Source organism: Calliopsis andreniformis, chromosome 7 (genome assembly GCF_051401765.1).
Source record: "Calliopsis andreniformis isolate RMS-2024a chromosome 7, iyCalAndr_principal, whole genome shotgun sequence".
NCBI classification, from domain to species: domain Eukaryota; kingdom Metazoa; phylum Arthropoda; class Insecta; order Hymenoptera; family Andrenidae; genus Calliopsis; species Calliopsis andreniformis.
Genome location: NC_135068.1, coordinates 9,066,178 through 9,091,550, shown reverse-complemented (window position 1 = coordinate 9,091,550; position 25,373 = coordinate 9,066,178). Strand labels below are relative to the sequence as shown.

Below are 25,373 nucleotides of genomic sequence, written 5' to 3'. Positions count from 1 at the left end.
CGTCAGCGATAGATTACGGAGAGACGCGAAGCATTGAGAGGTAATGGGTGGAAATGCAGTCAGTTCTCGTTATCTGGCCACGAGATTTTAGTTGTTACATTTTCAGGACTACCTCCACTACTTTTGGGGAACGAGGCTTTTATCTGAAATAACAGACTTCAGTTCAGGAGAAAATGAAGATTGCTTGACTTGTATATAATACATGTCTCTGGTCAATTTTAGTTGAGTGAACATAGAAAAAGAATAGGGATTTTGATTTCTTTTTGCGTGGTTTGAGAATATTTGTCATCTTTGTGAATGTTTCAATTTTGTAATTGGTTAGTGGAGCTTGTATTTAATTTTTGGATGGTATTTCCCTCAAAAGCGGGAATTTCTTCGCAATTACAGTGTGTACTAAAGGGATGCATATACTATTCCTGGTGTAAATTGGAGACAAGCTACGCTGGTAGATTACACTCGTATCATGACACACTTTAGTCTAGACTAAATAATTTAGAAATCACCACCACTTCCTATTGCGCGAACATCCCACCCTCGCTTCGCTTTGCTTTCGCGATAACCACGTAACGGGTGTCTCATACTTCCTCATTCCTATCGAGACACTGATGGAATTATTCATGTGCAATCTACCCAGCGAGGCTGTTTCTTTAATTACTTCGTGCATTCAAGAAACGTGTTACATTTTTACTTGACATCATCCTTTTGTGATGCAGACATTACACATTTCTTGTATTTGGAATTTTGATATGAAATTTATTCTTTTTTAATTTCTATGTGAAATATAGACCACCTGAGTAATTACAAACATGATATTGGCGATCTGGTTTGAAAATAATTGTACATAGAATTTTACAAAATTTTTTTCACGACTAACTTTTTAGGAACAATAGAAAGCTAAAGGAACGAGTTAAAGAGTTTTAATTCGAAAAGATACATGCAAATAAATTCATAATTCATGCATAATGCAATATTCTTCTCAGTATACTATAACACCAATGAGCATTGTCCTCTTATGCAAAAATATTTTACGCAATTTGCATATATTTGACACCTGTGATAAAAAACGTGTTACCATCTCAGTAATTCTAGGTAACACAACAGGACTGTATTTTGCCTGATTAATTTCCTGCGACCTCGGCGAGACATTAAATCTTATCCACACGACATGAAAACTTATATTATATAGAGTAAAGTATTAATTCTTGAATCCCAAAGGAAACTCCTCAGGTCGCAACTGTAATTTTTCTGTCGCTTTTTCAATCTCCTACATTTGCCACTTCATTCTCCCAACCAGTGGAATCGAATTAAAAACGCAACGAGGTTTCACTTTCGCGGACAGTAGAAAGAGGAATGAACGAATCTCGTTCAGGGTATATATGACGTTATGAATTATGCGAAGAGGATAGCATTGAGCGGTAATTGAGGAGGTAATCATGTCCCATCCTCACCCACACCTCGCCAGCGCTCTGACACCGTACAACGATGCCCCCTATGCATAGTTCACACTTCGTTTCTGCCAATTAGCGTTCGCGGAAGATATTTTGACCGACGTCAAGGCGGCTGGGGTCAGGGAAGCGACCAACGCCCCACACATTTTCTGCAGCTTTCTCGAAATTTCGCTGTAACGCCACGCGACTTCTCGAAAGGGGACTTAACGAATTCCGTACGCGATACCTCCGGCTTGAATATACATGACACGAGCACAGATTCAATCTGTGCTAAGGAAACTAGTCAGCCGACACTGTGTTTAGATAATCAAATCCTCTGCGATAATTGATGCGTCTTTCACACTGCATTAAGTATTGTATTTTCGCGCTGTAAGCTGTTTGAATTGTTAGTGGCTAAGAGCAGCAGGATCATGGGAAGTTAAGAGAGTAGAGAAAATTCTCGTTATATATTCTCTGGATTGTATTTGTTATATATACAACACCGAGTGTTTAGGTTATTGGGACCAGGGTGAAAGATAAGCACCTCTACCGTGTGTTCTAAAGGAGACGACTGTGAAGACATTCATGGACCTAACCCAGACCCAATTACTCTGCTTGAACCTATTACCCTGTTTTATATAGATTTTGTATGAAAATCTCAATAATAAGTTCAGGCAGAGTAATAGAGTCTCTTACCCTAGTTCAGGAACGTATCCAAACTTCATTTTCGTTCCCTGTATAATACAAGACATACAGATAACTCCAGTGCCTGGGTGTATATTTAATTTCAATTCCTGCAATGGTGTGATAAAAAGAAATATTTTATTCCTACTTCGCCTCAACCCATTTCCCAAGACTGGAGAGCCAGCGACCACTAATAAATGAACCCAAACCGAATCCAAACGCGACCCACGTCCCCATGTCAGCCAGCGACAGTCGGAGGATCCAATAAAGCAAAACGCTCGACCAGTCACGAAAGGGAACCGCGAGGGTCTCCCTTTGCTCTTCCTTTCGGATCTGGCCAGCGCGCTCGGTCCCGAGTAATTATAGCGCTTAAGCTAGCTATCCTGCAGCGAGAAACGCCGCGAGATTGACTCATCGCGCAGGCACGTGGTGCTGGCCCCTGCGAACGAGCGAGCCACAGGCGAGTCCAGGTCCGCGGGACAAAGAGTAATTCTGCAAAGCGCTCGCGCACTTTTCATCACACGGTTCTCGTTCCTGTTTTTCATGCATGGAAAACTGCCGCGACGGGTGGGGATTATCGTCGTGAAACGACTGTTTGAAAACAATTTCTGGAGGATGGGATTCTGTGATTTGAGAGCTGGTCTCTTTCATTATGCGCGTAGTGTCCCACTTGCGATTTTGGTGCTTGAAATGTGGGACTTGGTTTTAGGGTTCTGGGGGAGTTTGCTTAATGATGTTGGGAACCACTTATGGGGGAACTGGTGCACGCTCGTAAAAAGTGTTCTGTTTCTTGTCTGAGGTGGATCGACCATGGAAATTATACAGGGCGTTACAGAAAATGTGAATATCTGAACATGAACCTGTTATGGGGGGAAGAATTGTATCATTCCCATAAAAATATTTAAATATTATTCCCTTGTCTTGGGTGGCAGGATCGTAGAAGTTATACAGGGTGTTACAAAAAATGTGAACGTCAGAACATGAGTGTGTTCTGGAAAAAATTCTTGCCTTGGGTGACAGGACTACATATTATTATATTATACAGAACATTACAAAAAGTGTGAACATATTAGGTGACTCGACCATAGAAATTATACAGGGCATTACAAGAAGTGTGAAAACAATTATATTATTTCCATAAAAAATGTCTTATTTCTTGTCTCAAGTGACAGGACAACATATTATTGTATTATACAGGACATTACAAAAAATGTGAAGATATTATAAAAGCAGTAGGTTCATTTTGAATATTCTAAATAGTTTCCTTTTTGCCAATGTTAACTGATTCTGGGGTTCAGCTTCTCATCACTTTTTGTACGTTCTGTACACATATCTCCAATAACATGTTTTGGTTACAAGCTACAAAATTGACTCGGTACAAGCTGCTCATTATTAATATATAAATTAACATATGGTCTGTGAAAATCCCACTCTTTGTAAGTCTACTATTGGTAACAGCCAATTTTATATCCTATATTTTATTCAGAGGATATTTTATGTCCTCTGAAGCATTGAGTAACTGCGGCATTTAAGTTACTGAAAACTTCAAATAAACACCATGCAATAATGAGAGCAACAAAAAGGACTGCAAAATATCGGCAAATCATGTGAGAAGCGTCCGTACAATATTCATGGAATACGGACTTAATATTCTCTGATATTCATACAAATGAAAACACTAAATATTTCCGCGGAAATTGCTAAAACATGAAATACCTCTGTGAACGATAAAAACATTAAACGCGTGAATAAAATAAAACGTCTTTTCAAGATGTACAGGGTGATTCAAAATCAGTCTCACAAAAATTCCCACACCTAACCACGATTCTAACCAGGCGTAACAAGAAGAATCACTTTATTTCACTGTAGCGTATAGTAGACCTTTAAAGCGTCCCATTAAAAGTCACGGAAGCTTTTACAAGAAGCATTTTCGCGAAATTCCATTATCGAATAGCGCTGGAACCGCAGATCCCAAATATCGGTCATAAGCCAAGAAACGATCTCGCACGTTGGGCGCAAAGGGAAGTATTAATATTAACGAGCCACGTCGCCGTTTCCAAAGGGCCTCGACGAAAATATTTTCGTCACGACTTTCGCTCCCTCTGGCGACCGAAAGGCTTCCCCGCGCATGTATTAAGATTTAATTTCCCAGATTAGGCACGGACGCATTACTATATGAAGATAAGTTTTAAACACGTTATTACGTTATTACGGGTGCTTAAATCGCAACATGCAAAAACTCGTAATAACACACCGCGGGAAAAATGATTTTCCTTCTTCCGTCTTTCCTTCTCTCCCCACCCCGCGTCCCTGATCCCCACCAGCAGACACGTTTGATCGATATATGAAATCGCTGCTCATTCGTATCGCGGCGGCGCTCGCGAAGATCGCATCTACGCTCGCGATGGCGGTCGTAACGTTAAAACTTACGACCAGCTAACGCAGCGAATAAATCTCGTCGGAAATCATATGTGGGCGCCGCAGGTGGAAACTGGAATCCGTTATCAGTTGATGGGACCGATAAAATTGAAAGCTTTGTTGGAAAACATTGGAGGTCCTTTTTTTCGGATCAGAAGATGCAATTTCTTTTTTAAATAGAAATTTATTCAGGGTTGCCAGGAAATTCGTAGAAGATTCGACTACGTTGCTGAAACTATATCATCGAATTTTGTTTGTTGTGTGTTATATATTGCAGTAATGTGGAAGGCTTTAAATACTTTTGCACTATGAGTGCATTGTGCATTTACCCTAATTCTCTACGTCGAGGAAGAATTTCCTGGCAACCCTGAATATATTAGAATTTTAGGAGCCATCATTTGAATCGCTCAAAGCTTTCTACGATAAGTTTTCTCATAAATTAATTTAATTCTCTCATTTTTCTGAATTGATTCTTCTTCTGACGTGAAGCATTAAGGAACAATGAAGGGGAAATGCAGTCAAACTCTCGTTATATGTCCACAAGGCTTTCGTTACATGCTCGTCGTTATTCCTAATATTTGATAAGGTGGTGATACCCCCCAAAAGATGACCACACAAATAATCCCCTCCAGCTCAAAAAAGAATATTGCCTGTCTTGTACACGATACATGTTCATGTACATATAACAAGAGTTTACTGTATTCCTTAGTGTAACATAATTCTTCCAAGATTTCAGAATCCTGAATTTCAATATTTGCCTCTCCTCAAAAAAGTAATTCTCATTCGCCAAGAAGGTTCACTTTAATAGTTCCTCTATTCTCTGCAGCTTTCAGTTCTCAGTTTCAGTGGCTTACAGTGATCATTTCACTCCCACGTGGGACTCACGGTATGCGGGCTAGTCGGTGTATTGACAGTTTAAGATAGTTGGTACGGCAGGGAGGAAGGAACGATAGTTTGAAATAGTTAGCGACCACGATGAATTTCCACAGCGTGCCGATGGATGCAAGTGTAGATGCTGGAGGGACGATCGAGCGGAGAAAAGTTAGCCGCTGTGGGAACAGTCTGTGGTTTATTAAATGTTCAACTGTCCTATCATACCTTCGTAAACCTTTCTCCAGCTTTCTCGAATTCCATCAGTGAAAATTCGAACACCTTCCAAAATCTAGTTTTCTATTTAAAACACTGCTTTCTAGGTATTCTACTAGACCGTGCCACTCAAATCTATTTTTAACCATTTTTTATTAACTATACAGTCAATAGTATTCTAACATGGTCGACATATTGAAAATGTTTCAACGATATTCCTTGTGATATTCTGATTGTATACACCGTCGGTGAGAGTTCTTTTCTTCTGCTCGTATTATGTAACTCAAGAATACAAGATCATGTTACGTGACACAGGTACGATATGAAAGGAGACTGGTTCTCAAGTGAAGATACAGAAAAAATGTGCTTATTCAGTCATTCAAAACTGTCTATATTCGTAACAAAATATTACACTCCTTTCATTGAGGAATAATCTGAAATCGACATTAATCTATTAAAATTCTCTTCAGTCGCGAGGAATAAAGATTAAAGCAATTTAAAATACCGAGACCTGAAGACGAAAAACTTGACTCGTGAGTCACTTAGAAAATGCATATAGAGGATCCACTTTAAACCACACAATTTTAGACATACACTTAAACATCGCTTACGTTTAATTTCTATACCTGCCAGTTCCCATTCGCTCTTGGAAGATAACACCAAGAAGCATGAAACGCAAATAGCTCGGCAATAGACGTTCCTCAGACAAATCTTACCACTCAAGAATATGCAGAACTCTAGATATCAGTGATCTTCAAGCCACAGTGGATTCTCAAGTTTCATCCCTAACAAAATACTAAGCACCATTGTATTTCACCAAGTTCTAAAGACGGGCTGAATATTAAGGATAATATGACAAAACATTATGCTACCCCATCTCCTACAAGGCACTTCTTTTTAATCCAGCGACATTACTTGTAAGGTGATAGCTTTCGGGCCATCCCTTCCAGGTACTAATAAAACAGCTCGTAACATCAGACGCCATAATCTTGATCTATAATAATACCCTATAACAGCGTATAAATTTGATATTGACGCGACGTCAGAGTTCGAGCAACAGCGGACACGACTTCAGAATTTGCTTTTCGAATACCGTCTGGGTGATTGCATCGATTCGTTTTTCATAGTCGAGCGTTTAACCGACCACGCGGAACGCTCGATGTCCAAGCAAACAGCGGATTGTTGAATTCAATTTGACTTCTCGGGGTACGTTTAAAAAATCTGACCCTTTTGGGGTAGAAATCGAATTATCGACGCGTACCAAACAAACGATAAATTTAATTAAACAATTTCTGGGATTTTGGTATCGAGGGGACCAACGCCAAGGAAATTGTATTTTAGTGATTTTTGGGAAAATAGAGAAATTTGACTGAAGATAGTTGGACCTAACACGAAAAGGAATTAATGTTAATGTAATTGGGTTAAAATTGTTCAATTCAAGACTTTTTATGAGGAAAAGCAGATCTGTCAAGATTCACAAATGGAGAGCCACAGTGGTAGTCAGGGTTGCCATATGAATTTGCTTCTTGGGTACAGTGGAAGAAAGCGAGAAGAAATAACAGGTGTCCTATTGGAACAGGTCTAGGTCTACACAATACAACAGGCCACTTGGTATTTCTTTCCCCTATACCCAAGGAGGAAATTCATATCGCAACTCTGATTATTAGTCTACTTGAATTTAGAGTTTAGCGAAAAACAGTATGTACAAGCAGAGTTGCCATAGGAATTCCCTTCTTGAGTATAACAGTGGAAATTGAGAGGTTAGAGAAGAAATAACAGAGGTCCTACTGAAATACTGCCCAACTATGAAGAAAATCAGTATTTACCAAGCATACTTTACTTCTATTTTCCACTGACACGCGACATAAAATGTCCAAAATTATCCAAAACTGCACAAAACTCAATATCATATTTTTCTGCTGTTACTGTCTTTTCCCATAGTTGTGCAAAACAGGTCTAAGCCAAGACTCAATTGAAGACAATAAACCACTTATTATTTCTTTCCCCACCACCCAATTTCCCACGCTGCACTCAAGGAGGGAATTCGCCTGGCAACTCTAGTGGCAGTCGATGAAAGGTAGACGAAGGCGGAGACGCAGGTTGACGGAGTTGGCCATAGATCCGCCACGGCCATAAATAATTCCAGGGTCAAAAAGCGACCTGGAAAGTTTAGCCCATGTTCCATTATATCACGGCGGCGCATTGTGTCGGTATTCCAGGAGACGGTTGGCTGGTTGTGCAGCGCGTATCACTTATATAATTTTCAGCGACGCGTATTATAACCTGCTTGGTGGCTGGCACATAACGAAGTGTACAGAGCGCATACCGGATGAGCAGACCGTAGGCCGCGGCACCCTCTCTATGGAATTCGTGACTCTGTCCCAGAGGCTCGATTCCTTCGCTTCTCATGCATAATTCTTCGTTATCCTTCTCCCCTCTTTGCACAACCGTGTCAATGGTTAAGTTACACGCATCAGAGAAAATGGACTAGGTGGCTATGGACATGGTTGGAACTGTGGGACATGGGCACTAACAAGTAGACTGGGTTCGTTAGGTACAGTTATCGAGTCAGAAATCACTGAGAATTATGAGAATTTTTGAAAACTGAGGTGGCTAAGAGGATATCAAGCTTGCAATTACAGGGAAAGTAAAATTCACTAAAGTCTCGTTATATGTTCGTAGAGCTTGATTCGTTATATGTACATCTTTGTTCTTAGAATTTAGGGGAAAGAACTGCCCTCTTGAGAGAAGATATGGACAGAACTTCAAAGGCTGTGATAATTCCCCAACTTATACACGAAATATATTCTTGAACATATAACGAGACTTTATTCTAATTGGCAGAACTCTTTCATGCCTAATTGCTGTAAATTCGTAAAAGATGCTTAAGTTCCTTTAATATCATCATAATAGAATCACGGTTCGATTAAAGTCATTAATTTGAACACAAGTAAATGAAAGCTCCAGGCAGTTGAAAGCTCGCTGCGCACTTAGGGTCGAAAATAAAATCGCGCAATTTGAGCGGTTAATTATTCGAGCTGGCGCAAGAAGCTCACTCGAAGGCGGGCTGAAATTGAAATGTGATTGCGCGAATACAAAGGGCGACAAGGTCGGCGAGCTTTCGTAAGAAAACTCAATTTCGGAACGAGTCGCGTCGCCTCGTTCCGGGAATTTACGAATTTTGCTTCTGTGCGCCTAAACTTTACGACTGTACGAACATTTAAGCAGTAACTTGCTCCTTAGTTCTAGGTTTTAATCTGCTGGAGCTCATTAACGTCTGCCAACCTAAATCATTGGTCTAGCAAGTGCAGATGGAGTTAGAAGAATCGAAGGGAAGTAGAATTTTCAACCGAATTTCGAACTAAATTTCAAACTAAATTTCGAGTTCTCTGGAACTGAATTTAAAACTAAATATTAGCTCCGCTGAAACCGAATTTAAAGCAAAATTTTAGTTCCATCGATTAACAGGTAACGTTCCATATAGTTGGCATCAGTTGAGCTTCAGTTTTAGTATTTTTGGAAGGCTATATTCGTACTAGTTTTGGCTACAAACCTCATCTCAGAGGATTATATAAGCTTTACAAATACTAATGAGAATAACATTTAATAACAGTTAATATAGAAAAAAGGTATTTCATGCATTTCCAATATTGTGAAAGTATCCAAAATTTATGCACAGTAGTGTATGTATTTGTATATAACCCAGTGCGTCCCTTCGCGTGAGGAAACTCCTGGCACCCCTCTTCTCCAACCACAAAGTCCCTCGATCGCTTTCATTTCCACAATAGCGCAGAACATACAGTCAATCCCAAAGCAAAACACAATACGATGCCTCTTGGAGATAGCTTTCATCCATTCACAGGAGCGCCATCTAGCTGCTCAATACCCCTCCCCTTATGCATCACGAAATCATAAGACTTTATCGAGGAGTAACTTCTCGGACAACAACGGCAAAGAAGCAGAAAAGGAAACTTTTATGCTCGGCAGTTCAGTCTCAACAACTTCTGCCAACCTCCTCGGGATATGTGATTACCGATCGAGCTTCGAGCAATCGCTGCACCCCCGCTTCCCTCGCGAATAAAGGAATCGTAGAGGCGAGCGTCTTTCTTCGGGAGGTTTTGCACGGCGAGGCGACGCGTCCCAGCAGCGACTTTTCTTCCCTCTAAAAGGGAGATCCCCTAGGGCTGTGGAAACACGCGGCGGCGATGAGGGAAGGACGCGGCAGAAGTTGGCGCCAGGAAAAATGCTCGACCGAGCGAAATAAAGAAACGAATTCGACGGGCTCCAGGGCGCGAGTGTGTGCACACGTCTTCTGGGGGAAGGGGCGGAAAAAGCGCGGCAAAAGAACGGAAAGAGCCGAGGGGGAGGACTGGGAAAGGGAAGACACTCGGGGAACTCCTGGACCGCCTTTCCCTTAACACGGACGCGCGCTGATCTTCATGGGTTTCCATATTTTACGAGTAACACGATCGTAGCTTCTTCAGCCCCCAGGCGCCTACGCGACGTATTGTTCCAGTTTTCGTGGAACGTCGTTTCGCTATCGTCCCCGACACGGCCGCCGGATGTATCGCGAAAGTACACGCGTTTACGACGATACAGACCGCTCAATCTCGGATGCTCTTGGATCGATGGATCCAGGCCCATCCTCTCAGAGATTCGCTGCTGATAAGATGACGCATCGGGGATGCTTCCCAGGGCGACATACTCGAATCTCGTTTTGATTCGAGTGTGTCTCTTCAGGGTGCAGAAGGGTATTGCGTTACTATTTCTGTAGAATTGCAGAAACAGAAATGCACATTTTGATAAATGTGACTATTATTGCTTTTTTATAGCACCGTTTTTATAAATGTGACTATTATTGCTTTTTTATAGCACCGTTTTTATAAATGTGACTTTATTACTTTCTTATAGCACCGTTTTTAGGATAAATGATCAGATGCTCCAACCAGTCAAATGTCTATTACAGAAATAGTAATGAGCACAGGTGTGGATAGTTTTACAAAAATGTGACATTTCTATTTTTCTATGTTACCATTTTTAGGATAAGTGATGAGACACTCTAACTAGACAAACTTCCATTGCAGAAATAGTAATGAGCACAGACGTGGACATTTATAAACAAATCTGACACTATTATTTTTCCATGTATACGTATTACCATTTTTATGGTACCTGATCAGAGGCTCCAATTCCTATCAGTTTGGCAAGGCCCTTCAGCGACACTGCACTCAGGTGCGCTGCTGCAGTAGACTACTGCAGTAGCAATAAAAGAAACACCGCAAAATTCCATTTAACAAGAGTGTTTGCGTGCGTGGGGTGGTTGGTTGAGTGAGGAGAGGAGGGCCAGGAGGTTATTGCGCCTATCAGCCTACCAAAAACATGTTTTCCTGTTTCGACGCAATCCCAGTGAGAAAAGCAACGTTTTCCAGCGCTGTGCGCGCACAAAGCACTGCGAACGGTTCAACATGGTTTCGTCTCAGCACGAACGACACTTGTTAAAAATATCCGGTGCAGGCGTGGGCGTAGCGTGGGCGTAGGAGGGAAGATCAGAGGAGCCCTGTCTGCGATGTTCGTTCACCTCAAGTCGTCGTTCGACCACTCGATTCGCTCCGAGGCGGTTCTGCACGATGGTTAGAGCTCGCGTAAATTCCGCTATTCCTCTTGGGAAAATATTTGCCTTAATTTCCTGCGTCCCTCGAAACGAATCGAACCCTGGTTACAAGGGTCTAAGCATAGGCAAATGTTAGATCGAGGCTGAGCAGAAGAGACACCTGGGGCACACTAGGGTACTTTTAAGGGCTGAGGATTAGGAACGTCTGTGAGCAGGGGTATGATGAAGGAGAATTCGTGAGAATCTTTTTACTTTCGAGTGATCTGAAATTCCTTCCTCAAGCAACTTTAATTTTGTGGAAAATTATCTTTAACTTAATTGGGTTTTCCTTATCCCAATTGCTCTCAATAATAAATATTTTCGATTTTATTCCTTGGTTTTGACATGGATTATACTAATACGTCTGTAGAACACAAAAAAGGCTATAATTAATTTGTGGAAATGTCGTTGAATATTGCATAGCTGTTCAGAAATGCATCTGCAAAATAACAGTGAGAATTTCAGCGCAACGGTGCGGCTGTTTGTATTTCAAGCGAAAATTCACTGAAATTGCAATTTGACAACGTTATTAACAATGAATTCGTTCCATTATTGAAAATCCTAGAGGTGATGGAAATAGCCATCGACTACCTGACAGGAACACTCACCAATTCAAGATATAATTTCTTGCAACAAATAAAATTAACAACATTTTCCAGAAAGTCCTTTTTCCTCGAAAGATCAAAAAGCTTCCCTTTTCTTTCCCAAATAAAACCTGATAGATTCTCGTTAGTAGTATGTAACGAGGCTGAACCCTACTTATTCGAGCATAAGCGAATATCTATTCGCGAGACAAAGAAAATCGAATTTCTGTAAAGGAATAGCATCATACGAAGATTCATCGTGGATAAAAAGGAAAAGAGACTAAAGAAATCTCGTGGTCGACATACATACGGTCCGCCTCCGGGACGAAACGACTTCTAGATACGCGAGACTTTCTTACGTTCCAGAACTCTGAGGACCATCTGTCGCGCGACAAAAAAATTACATCCGGTACCATGATTCCTCTTTCAGATATTCCCACTTTCCATCAGCTCTAAGAACTCCAACTTATTTAGGTCACATTGCTTGAAAAAATGGCACTTAGACTATCGATATTTATAAGCAACATTTGTTGTACTATATATTTGTTTATATATTTGTTGTAGTCGAAAAATGTGCATATAATTATCATTATTATTGAGGAGCATCAGTAACAGAGGAGCATCAGTAACAGAGAAGCATCATTATAATTGCATCTGTTATACAGGAAATTAGAGGTACCTGAGGAGCAATAGTTTTATGGGAAATAGTGAAGATAGCGAACAAGCTATATGTGAGGGCTGAGAAAACAGAGGACAATAGCAGAGATGTCCTAGGTAGGTACACATAACTGGGCTAAAATGCAGGGCTATAGTCAAGGAGTGATTATATATGATAGTGGTATGTGGTCATTAGACTTTGTATAAATTGTTGATAAAAGCTTTCTAACCTAAAATGCTATTATACAGGATAATCAGGTAAATGTCTCAGTACCTAAACATTAATCATAATTTTATTTCATTTTAAGCTTCAGTTCTAATGTATTAGATAAGTATTTCAGTAATACCTAATAAAAATCAAAAAATAGTCTCATAAAATCGGGACGTGTATAAAAGTACCTGAAAAGATTGTCCACTTATTGGGACATTTGACATCTTAAGCATCCAAGTACTGGGACAATTGCCTCACCTGTATAAATTTGACCTCAGTTCGTCTTTCTATTCCAGAATCGTAATTTTAGGATATGTTATACTACTTCACACTTCAAAAGCTCATTATTACCAAGCCTCAAGATGAGAACAGAAAACAGTGCTCCAACAATCTCTCATCGAACCCTAGGAATAGTGTCTGCAGGCGTTCCTTCACCCAGCCTCTATGCCAACAGGCAAACAGAATAATCTCCCCCGCTAGCCACTCATTTTCAGGACAACCAACGTAAATCTTTCCAGCTGCCACAGCAAACATTGACTTTTCCAATCGCTTGATCTTCGACTTCCCTCTACCGTACAGGACTTAGCAAGTCTGAAGGACACTTCAGTCTTTCGGTTATATTCCCTCACTGAGCATACAAATCTACCTCTGAGCAGCTGCCATGGCCAGGAATCTAAGCGAGGACGAACTGGCCCTCATCCTTCATCAGAACTACTAGAATGAGTCTAGTAGATTTTGTTAGATCCTCTCCGCTGATGAGGACTTTTGCAATGGACTAGATTAAAAAGTAGAACGACACCAAAGCCACCCTAACTGGGACCAAACTTAAGTGAAAAGCAGGGTTGCTGGAGGAATCTCCTCCTTGGATCTAGTGGAGGAAACTGGGAGATAAGCCAAGAATTAACGAGTGGCCTAATGTCTCGTATTGCTAAGATCTCGCTTAGGTCTAGACCTATATCAATAAAACACCCGCCATTTTTTCTTTTAATTCTCCCCCGCCTCCCAACTTCCCACTTTCTGCTCAGAGAGGCAATTCACATGGCAACCCTGCTGCACAGGACACTCCTATCTCCACGAGGGTTTACTATCGAGAGCATGGAAGGTTCACACGAAGCGTGCGCGCACGAGCGCCTCTAAGAGTCCACCTGTCCGCACCTGCCGCCTTCAGCATGAATGAAACTTAGCGGGACTCGACGTAGGCAGTGCTGCGAATGGGGGAAGAGGGATGAGGGGGAAAAAAAGAGTGAAAGGCAAGGCCGCTTGGCTGGCAGAAGCCGAGTGTGGGGGACCAGAAAGAAGGGCAGGGAGGGGGGACGACTTTGACATTGGCAATGACCGTTTTAGTTGCGCGGCCACTGCGTAATGTCGCTTTACAGCTAAGGAACGGGTCAAGTGGAACGACGCGGGAAATTTGTGTTTCCCTCGCACCGTTTCACCATGGACGATTCAAACAAAAGGATTAATCACGTTCTCGAGCGCACGTTGCCTGTCGCCCACCGTCCGCGGTTATTAAATTGGTTTAATGGGATGTTGAGTAAGCCCCATGCTGTATAATCCTATTCGTGTTCCAAGAATTCAACCAGCGCGAAATGTCGATTTCTGGGTTTTCACTGCCGTGGTACACAAGTACTCCTGGAGTACTACTTAAAATATGGAAATTTAAATACAATTTATGACATTTGTTACTTCTCTGGAAGTTAGGCCTAGATTAGGTACTCGGTTAGCTATATGGCTAGGTCTAATTTAGGTATATGCTTAGGTACATGACTAGGTTTGGGGCTAGGTCTATAGCTAGGTATATAATTAGGTCTGCATTTAGTACGTGGCTAGGTCTGGGTTAGGTATATAATTAGGGGAATAATTAGAGCTGGATTAAACATTATTAGGCATTTGGTTAGGCTTATTGGCAAAGATGAGCTGAGTATACGGCTAGACAAATGATTAGGCATGTGATTAGGTACATTATTGGACTTGGATCGAGTGTATGAGCAGGCAGATGTTTAGGTCTAGGTTAGGTCTAGAATTATTTTAGCCCCCAACTCAACATGAAAAGTATCCATAGATAGCTCACAGATTAATGAGGCAAAAAGCTATGAATTTTCTTATATTTATATACTACTACTGCTTTTCTATAACAGAATCTCACTGTGACAACTAAATCACTGTATGTGGAACCTGTCAATTCGTTCCCATCACCTTATTTTCCAAATTCATATACCAAAATTCCAATCTTTGATTGACTACCTCAAGGCATCCCTAGAAATACTACATTTTCATCAAAACTGAATCATGTCACTTGTTCAATCCTGCACTATCTTCAAACCTTCCCAAAAACGGACACCTTCGCCATGTTATCTGAACACTGAGACAGGAAAAGACCATCAGCTCAGCGTCCACATGTGTGCGCAGCAACGTGTTAATAATAGCTCTGGTAAAGGAAATTAAAATTGCTCGTTTTCGCGAGCGCGAGAACGCGAAGGGGGCGAAGGTAAAGAGAGATTAAACGCTTTAAATCACATTTCCACTGATAAAAAGAATCGCGGGAAGTTCGGGCCGTGAACGGAACGAAATAAAAGCGGAGGTAAAATCGAGTTTTCGAGTGCTCCGTCCGCGCCAGGCAAGTAGTTTGCCGGATCGATCGACGCTGAAACTAGCCTTGAGCGAAAACATCCTGACGATTTTTGTCGCAGCAACAAGTTGGTGGGTGGATCCCGTTTCGCCCTATGCCTTCGAACCTCGGATACGCATTATTGTAATATTCAGCGCGATGAATTCAAAGCCCCGACGGCATCCCCGGGGATTTAATACAGATCAGTCCATTAACTAAACGTTTTTATTGAAACGCTCGGGCCGCGGCAGGATAGGGAAATCATATTCGGGCGAAAAATCCTGCGAAAAATTCAGCGACTCATGAGACTTCGGTTGCTCCGTGAAACGAATGGAAATAATCAAAATTAATTGCACTGTGCAGAGGTCTTAGAGATGGCCAACTCTTTCGTAATCTTTTGCTAGAGAACAAGTGTAGGGGACAGTGAATGGATCAGCAGAGTTTGTAGATCTGAGAACAACCTCAAGGACCAACTAGACTTTTTCTGAGGATCTGTGAACATATTCAGATCCCAGGCATGCTCTACTTTATATAAATACTAAAACAATCCCTGGATTTTCTTCTGTTTCTTTTTCTTTCGCTTTATCTGTATTCTTCTTTTTCTCTTCTTCTCTTTTGTAACCAGAGCGCTTTCGTACGTGAAATAAATAAATAAATATGCACTCGATTCCTTTCCACTTGTTGATTTGTTTAATTTAATTATCTAACTATTAATTCTCGGACACTGGGCACCGAAGAAGGATGAAAATAAATTGAAATAGTGCATGTAAGGTAAATGTTTTAATACCTGAACGATTAAACCTGGGTCTATAGTACATGTTATATAACAAAGTTAGATAACTTTTTAGAAAATCAGATAAAAGAATTATGTATAATATCTCTTTTTCTGTTTTATTAAAAGTTATAGAAATTTGCTATATAACATGTAGTGTAGACCCAGCTTTAGAAGTCAAATATTCCAATAAGTGAATAACCTAAAACTGCATGTTCAGCATAGCTTACGATTAAAGAAATGAAACCTGAATATATATTTCCTTTGTTTTTTTAGTACTACAATTTGCACTCTATTTTTCAAACTTTTTATGTTTTTGAATATTATACACATTTCGAAACTTTTCACACATTTCAAATCTTCATAAATGCATAAAAATCTAGTCTATGTATAATCATAAATTATTAGGAAATTTTTTATAATCTCATCACGTAACATTTAGGTAAATTAAGAGTCAGTTTGTTATTTATACGCCAGTTTATAAGCCTCAAGAGTTTTAGTAACAAGAAACAGCAGAAATTTTTAATTAAGTATATCTAATAAATTAGAATTGCACCCTACAATTGAATAAAATTGACATTCGTGCCTAACAACTATTGAGACATGTACCTTGTATGCAAAAAAAAAAAATGAAAATCTTAGGTGTCAATTCTGAGTATTTAGAACGTTAACAAGCCTTGCGAAGGAGAATTAGTAAAGAATAAACCAGCAAGACAGGCTGCCTATTTAATGAGGTAACTCAGACTCGAGTGCCTCTCGATTTTATGTTCCCTGCCCTTCTCTATTGCGTCATTAATTAACGGAATGATCTCAGACGGTGCGTAAATCTCGCTCATAAAGGTTAGTACTGAAGGGTCCCTAAAATTAAATGATTCACTCACGCCAAGAGAAGAAACCTGTTATCATTTCTATTGGCGATCCTATGGCGACATAAAAGAAAATTAATTTCAAGAACTTCGTCTCGGGACGACGTCGTTCTAACGAGAAATCAGTCATAAAATACTATGTTGGCGAACTTGATCCAATATATCGACAGTTAATAGAAAAGCTGAATTAATTAATCGTCAATACATATTAAAAGAAATAAAATCGAAGGGAGACAATTGTCAATAGAGAAAACCAGCTCCACTTTACGATTATTTCTTGCAACATTTTTCATTTTCGGCCAAAAGGTTCCAGAAATCGATCGTAATTTCATCGCGAAAATAAACACATTCCCAATAAAACTGCCCACATTCACGACCATGGTTAACGAAATTAACCCCATGAATTAAAAGTAGCCTTCGTTGGAGTAACCAAACAGACGCCATGATTGATTTCATAACTCCGTCAATTCTACTATCCCAGGAACGCTTTGAATCGTAACACTGCTTTTCCATCTAGACAAGGTCAGGGTCTAGCGAATGGAGGACGCTCAATTGAGCAAAAATTCCTGCGCGTTGGCTCTGCCATTTGTTGCCCGTAAATATGCAGATGACTGTTTTCCACGAAACGCGAAGGACGAAGTAGCATGATACACCACATTCATCACTCGCGAGGAATCACTTATGTAGGTACTTCTGTGTACTGTTAAGTATTAAAATAGTGAACCAAATTAAATACTTCTGATCAATTTGGCAAAGGTCTCTATTCCCAGTTTGCCATGTATTGAATTAGATAAAAATTAGATAATCATTTCAGCCCGAATTTTATTTTCCATGTCAGTAATTTGAACATTTGTTTAGAGCTATGTGTCACTATTGCAGCAAATAGTAGAACGTGATTTGGCTCCTGATTTAGTTCTTTATAAGTAACTTGATTTAAACTAAGGGTAACAAAAGTTTGGTTCGGCAGTTCTTCAATTACCCGTGATCGACCCCATGGTTTCTTATTGAGGAACTTGCACTGCCAACTTTTCAGTTGGAGTGACTGAGGAAACCAAACTCCTCTTAAGAAACCATACGTTTCTCCTGATTACCTAAAAGATTGTTTGTGTGTGCCTAGCTTAGGCTAAACTTGTTCCAAAGCCTCGTTCACACTAGTGCAGTTCAACTTCAAGTGAGTTGAAATCACTTCACCAATGTGAATCTTGAATATTAAAGAAAGCTTGAAAGGTAGACAAATATTACATAAATTCAGCCTAGTAATTTAATTCTAAGTTCAAAGCTAGCTAAAGTTAGGCAATTTGCTTAAATCCAGAAAATTTGGAGTAACTAGTCTGCCCTAAAGCAAAACGATAAAGGTCACATTTGGAGCTGAAAGTCATGAGCTTATGTCTTCTAACATTGTCAGACAAGGTACATGTTCAAAACAGTTTGAAAATAACTTATATCCATTTTGCTCATGTTCCTCAGCTCTTGACCTAATCCTAGTTCCCATTTCCTTTAATAACTTAGTCGATACTGACTGCTCCAAAAAGTTATTCCTGTTATCACAGTTTGTCCAACTCTTAGTATCATTCTAAAATCTCATTAGCCAAAATAATATAAAATATAAAAATGTGTATACAATAAGCACTGTTCCACAAAATATTTTTAAGACACTAGCGCAGAAGAAAAAGTTCCTATAATATACAGGCTGTCCAAGTCGAAGCAGGCTACTTAAAATATCCCCTCTGTTTTTGATAACACGAAAATCTAAGAACCTAAAAGAGATGATCCTACGTATAAAATTGTTTTACCATAATATTCCTCCATAGAAACCATTCAAATTTCACCATGCACGATTTTCGTGGCATTAGAAACAGAGAAGATATTGTGCCTCCAACTTGGACACCCTGTATATTGTCTGCTGGTTGCATTCCTACACACTTAATTTTTACTTTCACTCGCTTCACCCAATACAGAGTACCCCACTTCCGGACCTAGCCTCGGCACCTCAATTACTCCGAAGTCCCTACCTGCCTGCGACTCAGGCTTTGTTCTAACTGAATGTCGAACAACAACAAAATCGCTACGAGGAATAACACCGATGTGTATGAACTATGAATCATACAAATGCAGTGGTATTTAATGTGTGACACGTGTAAATGTTGCCTAGATAGCATACGGTGCCTTGAAGGCGTCTATTTTATGTTTGTTTTAGGGCTGAACTTCTATGTCAGCAGCTGGACGTTTTAAAAATAACCCACAGCGTATGTCTTAAAAACTTTGAAATTTAGGTCCATAAGATGTCTCCAGGATTTAGGTTTTTGGAGGTTTTAAAGGCGCCTATTTTTTGTCTGAACATCTTATAGACCTAATTTGAACATCCTTAAGTCGTCTAAGGAATGTCTTTGACGTTCTGGAGGCATACTTTTTTTTAACATCGTACGTCTTGAAGACGTCTTCTGGACATAGTTAAGACTTTGCAAGCCGTCTGAATATTTGTTACTGTACTGTCGGTGTTAGAACATATGGCAAACCAGTCCCAAGAGACACGGGCAAAAGGAAAAAAGAAGCAGGTGTCGAAAAATGGTCCTACCTGAGACAAGTCCGAGTCATCTCTTATCTTAGCGTCCATGGTCTCCGTGGCAGTGGTTCGGGTCGCCGCGAGTGTCACAAAAACCGCGACGATCAGCCTGGCCATCGTGGTCATAGTCTCTCCGAGTCGGAGCGTGGTCTAAGGAAGTGTCACCCTGGAACTGTCACCAAACGCACAAACTGTACGGTTCGCTGGCACAGAGATCAAGACCGAGGATCGAGAGGAGTCGGTCGATGGCGCGTCGCACAGTGAACGCGCGTTAGCTCGCTTTGAAAGCGACCGTTGGCCGCTCGGCGGACGCGCACTGTCCGATGCACGCGCGAACTTCGAATTTCGAAGGCGACGCGAGAGCCGATTGGCGAGGGACAGAGGCAATGCACGAGGCAGCGCAGGTTGGAGCGGGCGAGACGAGCCGCGACGGAAGCAGGCGTACCGACTGACTCCGCACTCTTTTGCCAGGACGTGTCAACGATACGGAGGATGGCGCGGAACTGCGCCCTCTCCATGCCTGGACCCCCCTGGCCCCCACCACGCCGCCGAAACGAGTCTTCGGTCTGCCGTGCCGTCGTCTCCCCTCCTCCGCGGCCGACTTTCCCCCTCCACGTTTCGCCATACCCTGACGTTAGCCGCGACACACATTCAACACGGCCGCGCGTCACGACGGGGATCCACCTAACCCAGAGCCTCGTGAACGGCACCGATGGTCATTCCGTTCTCTTTCTCTCTCCCTTTCGCCGCGCTCGAGGCGGGCAAGATTTATTCCAAGTCGTATTTTGGGCGAAAATATTGGAAATATTACGGGGCCTCGGCGTTTGATAAATAGCGAGGTGAATTGATTGAACGCTCGTGGCCTTCTGATGGGACGGATGGGAGATTTGTTCCGGCTGGAGTAATGACTTTGTGATTGAAAACGGAATGATGTCGGGCGATTTCGCGCGAGTACTTTGGGCTCGAGTGATCGGGGGATTGGATGATTTGTTGGGTGGTGGATTTTGTTTGGTTATAATATTTTAAGTAGAGGTCTTTGCTTTATGTGGACTTAAATACGCGTGAAATAGTAGACTGGTGTACGTGTACTTTAAATTACAAGTATTGAATTACGTGTACCTGATATACATGTGTACAGGTATCTTTTGTAGGGGTTGTGGGAACCCGAGATTTTGGATTGGATTGGGAATTTATTTTATTTTATTAAAAATAAGAAGTGAAAGAAGTCATTTAAATTATTTTTATTTTTTTTACATTACATGAAATATTTCGAGTGTTGTAACAATAGTCCTTATTTTTAAAATATTACTGGCCAATGGTCAAGGCTGTTGACCACTCCATGCGCTGTAAAAACATAAATGGGAGATATTCAAAATATAAAAGGACGAAAATGGTAATAAAATACTGTGGTGTTTCAAAAAATGTATCATTTTAAAATTGAATTTATATTCACGAACTTAATTTGGATCCTCGTTTGCTTACAATAATGCATTCATTATTCAAGTACTTCTTCACTATTAATATATACCACTCTGAATAGAATTATATATGTATGTGGGTAGTATATAAATATTTCCTCGAGAATAGAATCTTTAATATACCGTAATGTATTTCGGTGCTTCCCAGAATAATGTGTAACCATAATCTAATGACATTATTTAATAATTCAGTAGAACCTGAATATTGGTGTTAATTTACTTTCAATGGATATTTACTCTACTTTTACATCTATTCTTACTACTCTTATATGCTCGATCTCTGTTTTTCCAGCACATATTCATTATCATATTTTTAACTATATTAATTATATTTCAAATTCATTAAATTTTAATATTTCATTTTTTATTTCATATAAATTTATATCATGAAAAGTACCTTGACAGCAGATCAATATAGAAGATTAAAATGATAAATAACGTAAATAAAAGACATATACTATTTCAGAATAATGAACATTGATACCAAAAATGAGTAATAAAATATGCATGATGTAATACTAACAATGAGTCAAACAAAAATGCAGGAAAGTATAGCTTGCTATAAACATACCTAATATTTAATGAAAAATGTTGAAATGCAATATGTTAAAAGAGATTTCTACAATGCACAGTGTCTACAAAAGTGCGTATTCCAAAAGTATCGCTGTTAGCCAGCTTGACCGAGTCCATGACATCGTCCAGCCCACTCATCCACTTTCTCCTTGACCGACCACCACGAAATCCCTCACTGTGTCGCCGACAGACACTGACATGACGTCTGCAGGCTTTCCTTCTTCCACGAGAGAGCCAAGAACTCTTCGCTCTACCTTGCCCCTGAATCCATGCTACTTGCCACTGTGAACTCAAGCCACAAGACACTGCGACATGAAAAAAGGTCATGTTACGAAATTAGTTACTTCGCCATGCTGCACCTTCTTCGCCACTTTATTAGCTCGAATGGTATCATCATAAAGGCACAATGGCTAAAACTATCGGCAACTTTGCCTGGAACCTTACCTAAGGAGCGTCTCTTGGGCAAAGAAGCCACGAGTTACCAAAGAAGACTCAGACTACCTAGGAGGTTCGTGTACGCAGAGCTGATCACTCTTATGGATTACCATTAATTAATTTCAGCCCTGCTGTCTGCCGTCTTAGCGGCCCTAACACGTGCATTCATGGACTTCCATCATTAATAATCTCTAAAACAACCAGGCCCATGGGAGTCTCTAGATTGCTCTTTCACGTGAAATCCTGGTGAAAGTTCCTAGGGTAATTTTATCAGAGTCCACAAAATGCATGTAGCCAGCTTTTGGTAGCAGCAGGGATGCCGATCTGCGGGATTCTTTGACGGTGGGTTGCAGAGGACTATTCGACCTGGTTTTTATCATTTCAGGGTTGCCATAGGAATTCCCTCCTTGGATATAATAGAGGAATTGAGAGGTGAAGGAAGAAATGTGTCCTATTGGTATAGATTTAGATCCTCTGCAACTCTGATCATTAGTCCACTTAAGTTTAGAGTTTAGAAGAAAATACCATATCCAAAATCTCTCTGTTATGGTCTCAAGAATCACTAACAAGTTTAACTGTACCTGGGAACTGGCATCAAGTCACCTTTATATGAATGTCTGCTCGGAGGCCAAATTCAGTTGATCTAATTATAGGAGACTATAACAGGTAGCTTATAAAAGCTAAACACTAAGGATAAAATGAAATTTAAATTTCCCTAGAATCTCCAGTGCCTGCTTTGGTCGCAAACTTCGGTGTCCCATAAATCGCGCCAAAGACACACCGACAGCTTCATAGCCCAGTGGGTTTAAAGTGTCGCGGCATATTTGCCCCATGCACAGAAAGCTGGAGGTCGCCGCGTCTTGTCACAAATTTCCTTTGCTAGTGCCATGCGAGGTCGACAGGAACCGATATAATTGTAAACTCGATTGCAGGAGTTTAACGAGCGCCCCCAAACTGCCAGTGGACTTGTCTATGTTAGACCGATTCTCGAAACCTCCTGGGGCAATGGGGATTAGGGAAAGATCCCGATCACGAATATAAACGCGAAGGGGTTGCAGAACTTCGCTATTGTTCGGCTGGTTCACTTGTACACTGAGCGTCTCACTAAGTTTGTCCCAATCCCCCAGGTAATTAGTAGTCCAGATACGCCTGTTTGACCTCTCCGACGATCCAATTTGGGGTTACTTAAGCAGGCATACTCGCGAGTTTCCGCGATGGCTTGTCCTAGGCTCCACATAGCCTTTGAAATGTCGACAGTGACGTAAGCGCGTCAGCAGGATATTATATAAAATTCTTATCCGTTTATGTCAGCATTGGTGCAGATTGCTGTAAACACTTGCAGGGTTGCGCGATCAAAAGCAGGGACAGTTAGACTGTTTCTCAATCCCAAACTTTTGCGAGTCTCATGTTACACAATCGAATCAATAGGTATGGCCAACTTTGTTATCGCTCTGTTTCGTTGTTTCGCACTGGGAGCTGGGGTCTTCAGTTTCTTCAGTGTTTTGTCACTAGGAAGTTTTTGAAGATCTGCTTGCCTGATCTCCAGGGATTGTCACCTTAAATATCGAAGTCGTGTTTCTAGGAAATGGAGGATGAAGAATGCTGAATGGGTTTTAGTAATCTTCTAGTAGAAATATTAAAGAAATCGTGTGGCAATTGTTTCTTGGGAAAGTAGAATTAAGTTAGAGAATCCTACTTAAAAAGTAACCAAGATGGCTGATTTCACGATAACATGTTACCACACAACAGAGAATTAATAAAATCTATCTGAAATGTACTATAATTAGCAGTGGATTAATCAAGTCTACAACTAATGTGTCCTCAACACTAGGCTTGCCAGGGAATTCTTCACCTAGGGGAAAAAAGAAATCCCCCAAACAGCCTGGGGTATCGGAACTGCGTGCTGAAATTAAGATAGAAGAACAGAGATACATGGCTCGATCTCTTTTATGTTCCCTGAAGCATAATGCGCATGCGTCAAAATATACATATATGTTGGCTTCACTGGCTTCTCATTGGAGGTATACCCAATGCTCATTTAGCCTCAACGGGAAATTCCTTGGCAACCCTGCTGAAGACCCGCACTGTAAACGCTGATTAGCAAGACAATTATCCATCAGAAACGGCTCTCATTTTAGCGAACGTATTAAGCAAACCAGCGAAAGCTTCCCAAGTTTTAATTGTTCCCATTTCAGATTAATCTTCCCCATAGTACGACGGGTGGTATTCATCAGGCTCTGAAAGTCCGCGCATGGGACGCAACAATTATAATCCCACATACCACAGCGCTGTTTCAAAGTTCCGTTTCGGCGGTTCCCCCGAATAGGCTCGATATCTCGGAACAGACAAACAAAAACGAATAATCAGCGGGCGCAAACGCACAGGAGACATCGATCATGCAACGTCGCACGCTTGACCGAGCAGCGCACCAACACTGCAATCTTTTCCGATTGTGATGCCTTTGTGTATGGTCTATAAAGAGACTTCCGCGGTGTGATTAATTCGAATCGATGTACAGTGAATTCTCGTTATATGTCCAGGAACATATATCGTGTACTAGACGAGGGATTCTCGCCTCCTTTCAAGATTGGGAGATTCTTTGTGTCGAGTAGACTCACGTTTCGAGATGAACTGGAGATGTACCCATAACGAATCAAGTATCATGAACATATAACGAGGGTTTACTGTATTTAATTCTGAGGTGATATCGATCGTTTCATATCTGATGTATATTCCTATCTGATACCTACGCACGTCGCAAGGATGAGCGTTTACGTAATTATGGGGCGAGATTCTATCAAAGATCGGGGACTGAAACTTGTTATCGTGTCACCCTGCCGCGTGGATGATCTAATGAAAGGGTTGATTGAGAGCAGAGATTTACAACCCTATTTTATCTCGCGTAAATGAGTTGGAAATCAGTTTCGCAGAACGTAATTTTTTAAATCGATCTTTAAGCTTTATCAAGTTCGGCGGTAAATGAGCCCGTATTATTCAAGGAATTAATGAAAATTGCCTGCAGCTAACAGCTGGTAGAAGTAAAATTAGTGGATTTATGTCTACGAGGTAATACCTTGTAGCGAGTGTCAGCTTGGTTTGAAATTATAGCGTCCGGTTGAATAACTGTATAACGAGGAATATTCGAGTGATTGTTTGCGAAGTTCTAGATAACCATCTGGTAGATAGTGCAAATTAATGTCCATTAAAAGACATTAGCACGACAGAAGCACAAACAAGATGCACAATTATAAACCTCATTGCTTCTAAAATTACAATAAAGAATATCCAATTTTTTAGCTTATTGAATATCATTCACATGAAAGAATTTGGGTATGGACATTCTCTGGACATTCAAAGAGAT

General features: G+C 40.7%; 1 protein-coding gene across 3 annotated transcripts in view; it reads right to left on the bottom strand.

Annotated features, from left to right (window-relative positions):
* The window catches only part of Fas1 (fasciclin 1 Fas1 domain-containing), a 252,777-nt gene extending 233,037 nt beyond the window's left edge, over positions 1 to 19,740 (bottom strand). For all 3 annotated transcript variants that reach the window (XM_076381726.1, XM_076381728.1, XM_076381727.1), the window contains exon 1: positions 19,539 to 19,740. In XM_076381726.1, the coding sequence (XP_076237841.1) occupies positions 19,539 to 19,652 (114 nt within the window). In that variant the 5' untranslated portion in view covers positions 19,653 to 19,740. The remainder of the gene's footprint in view (positions 1 to 19,538) is intronic.
* Positions 19,741 to 25,373: the final 5,633 nt, after the last annotated feature.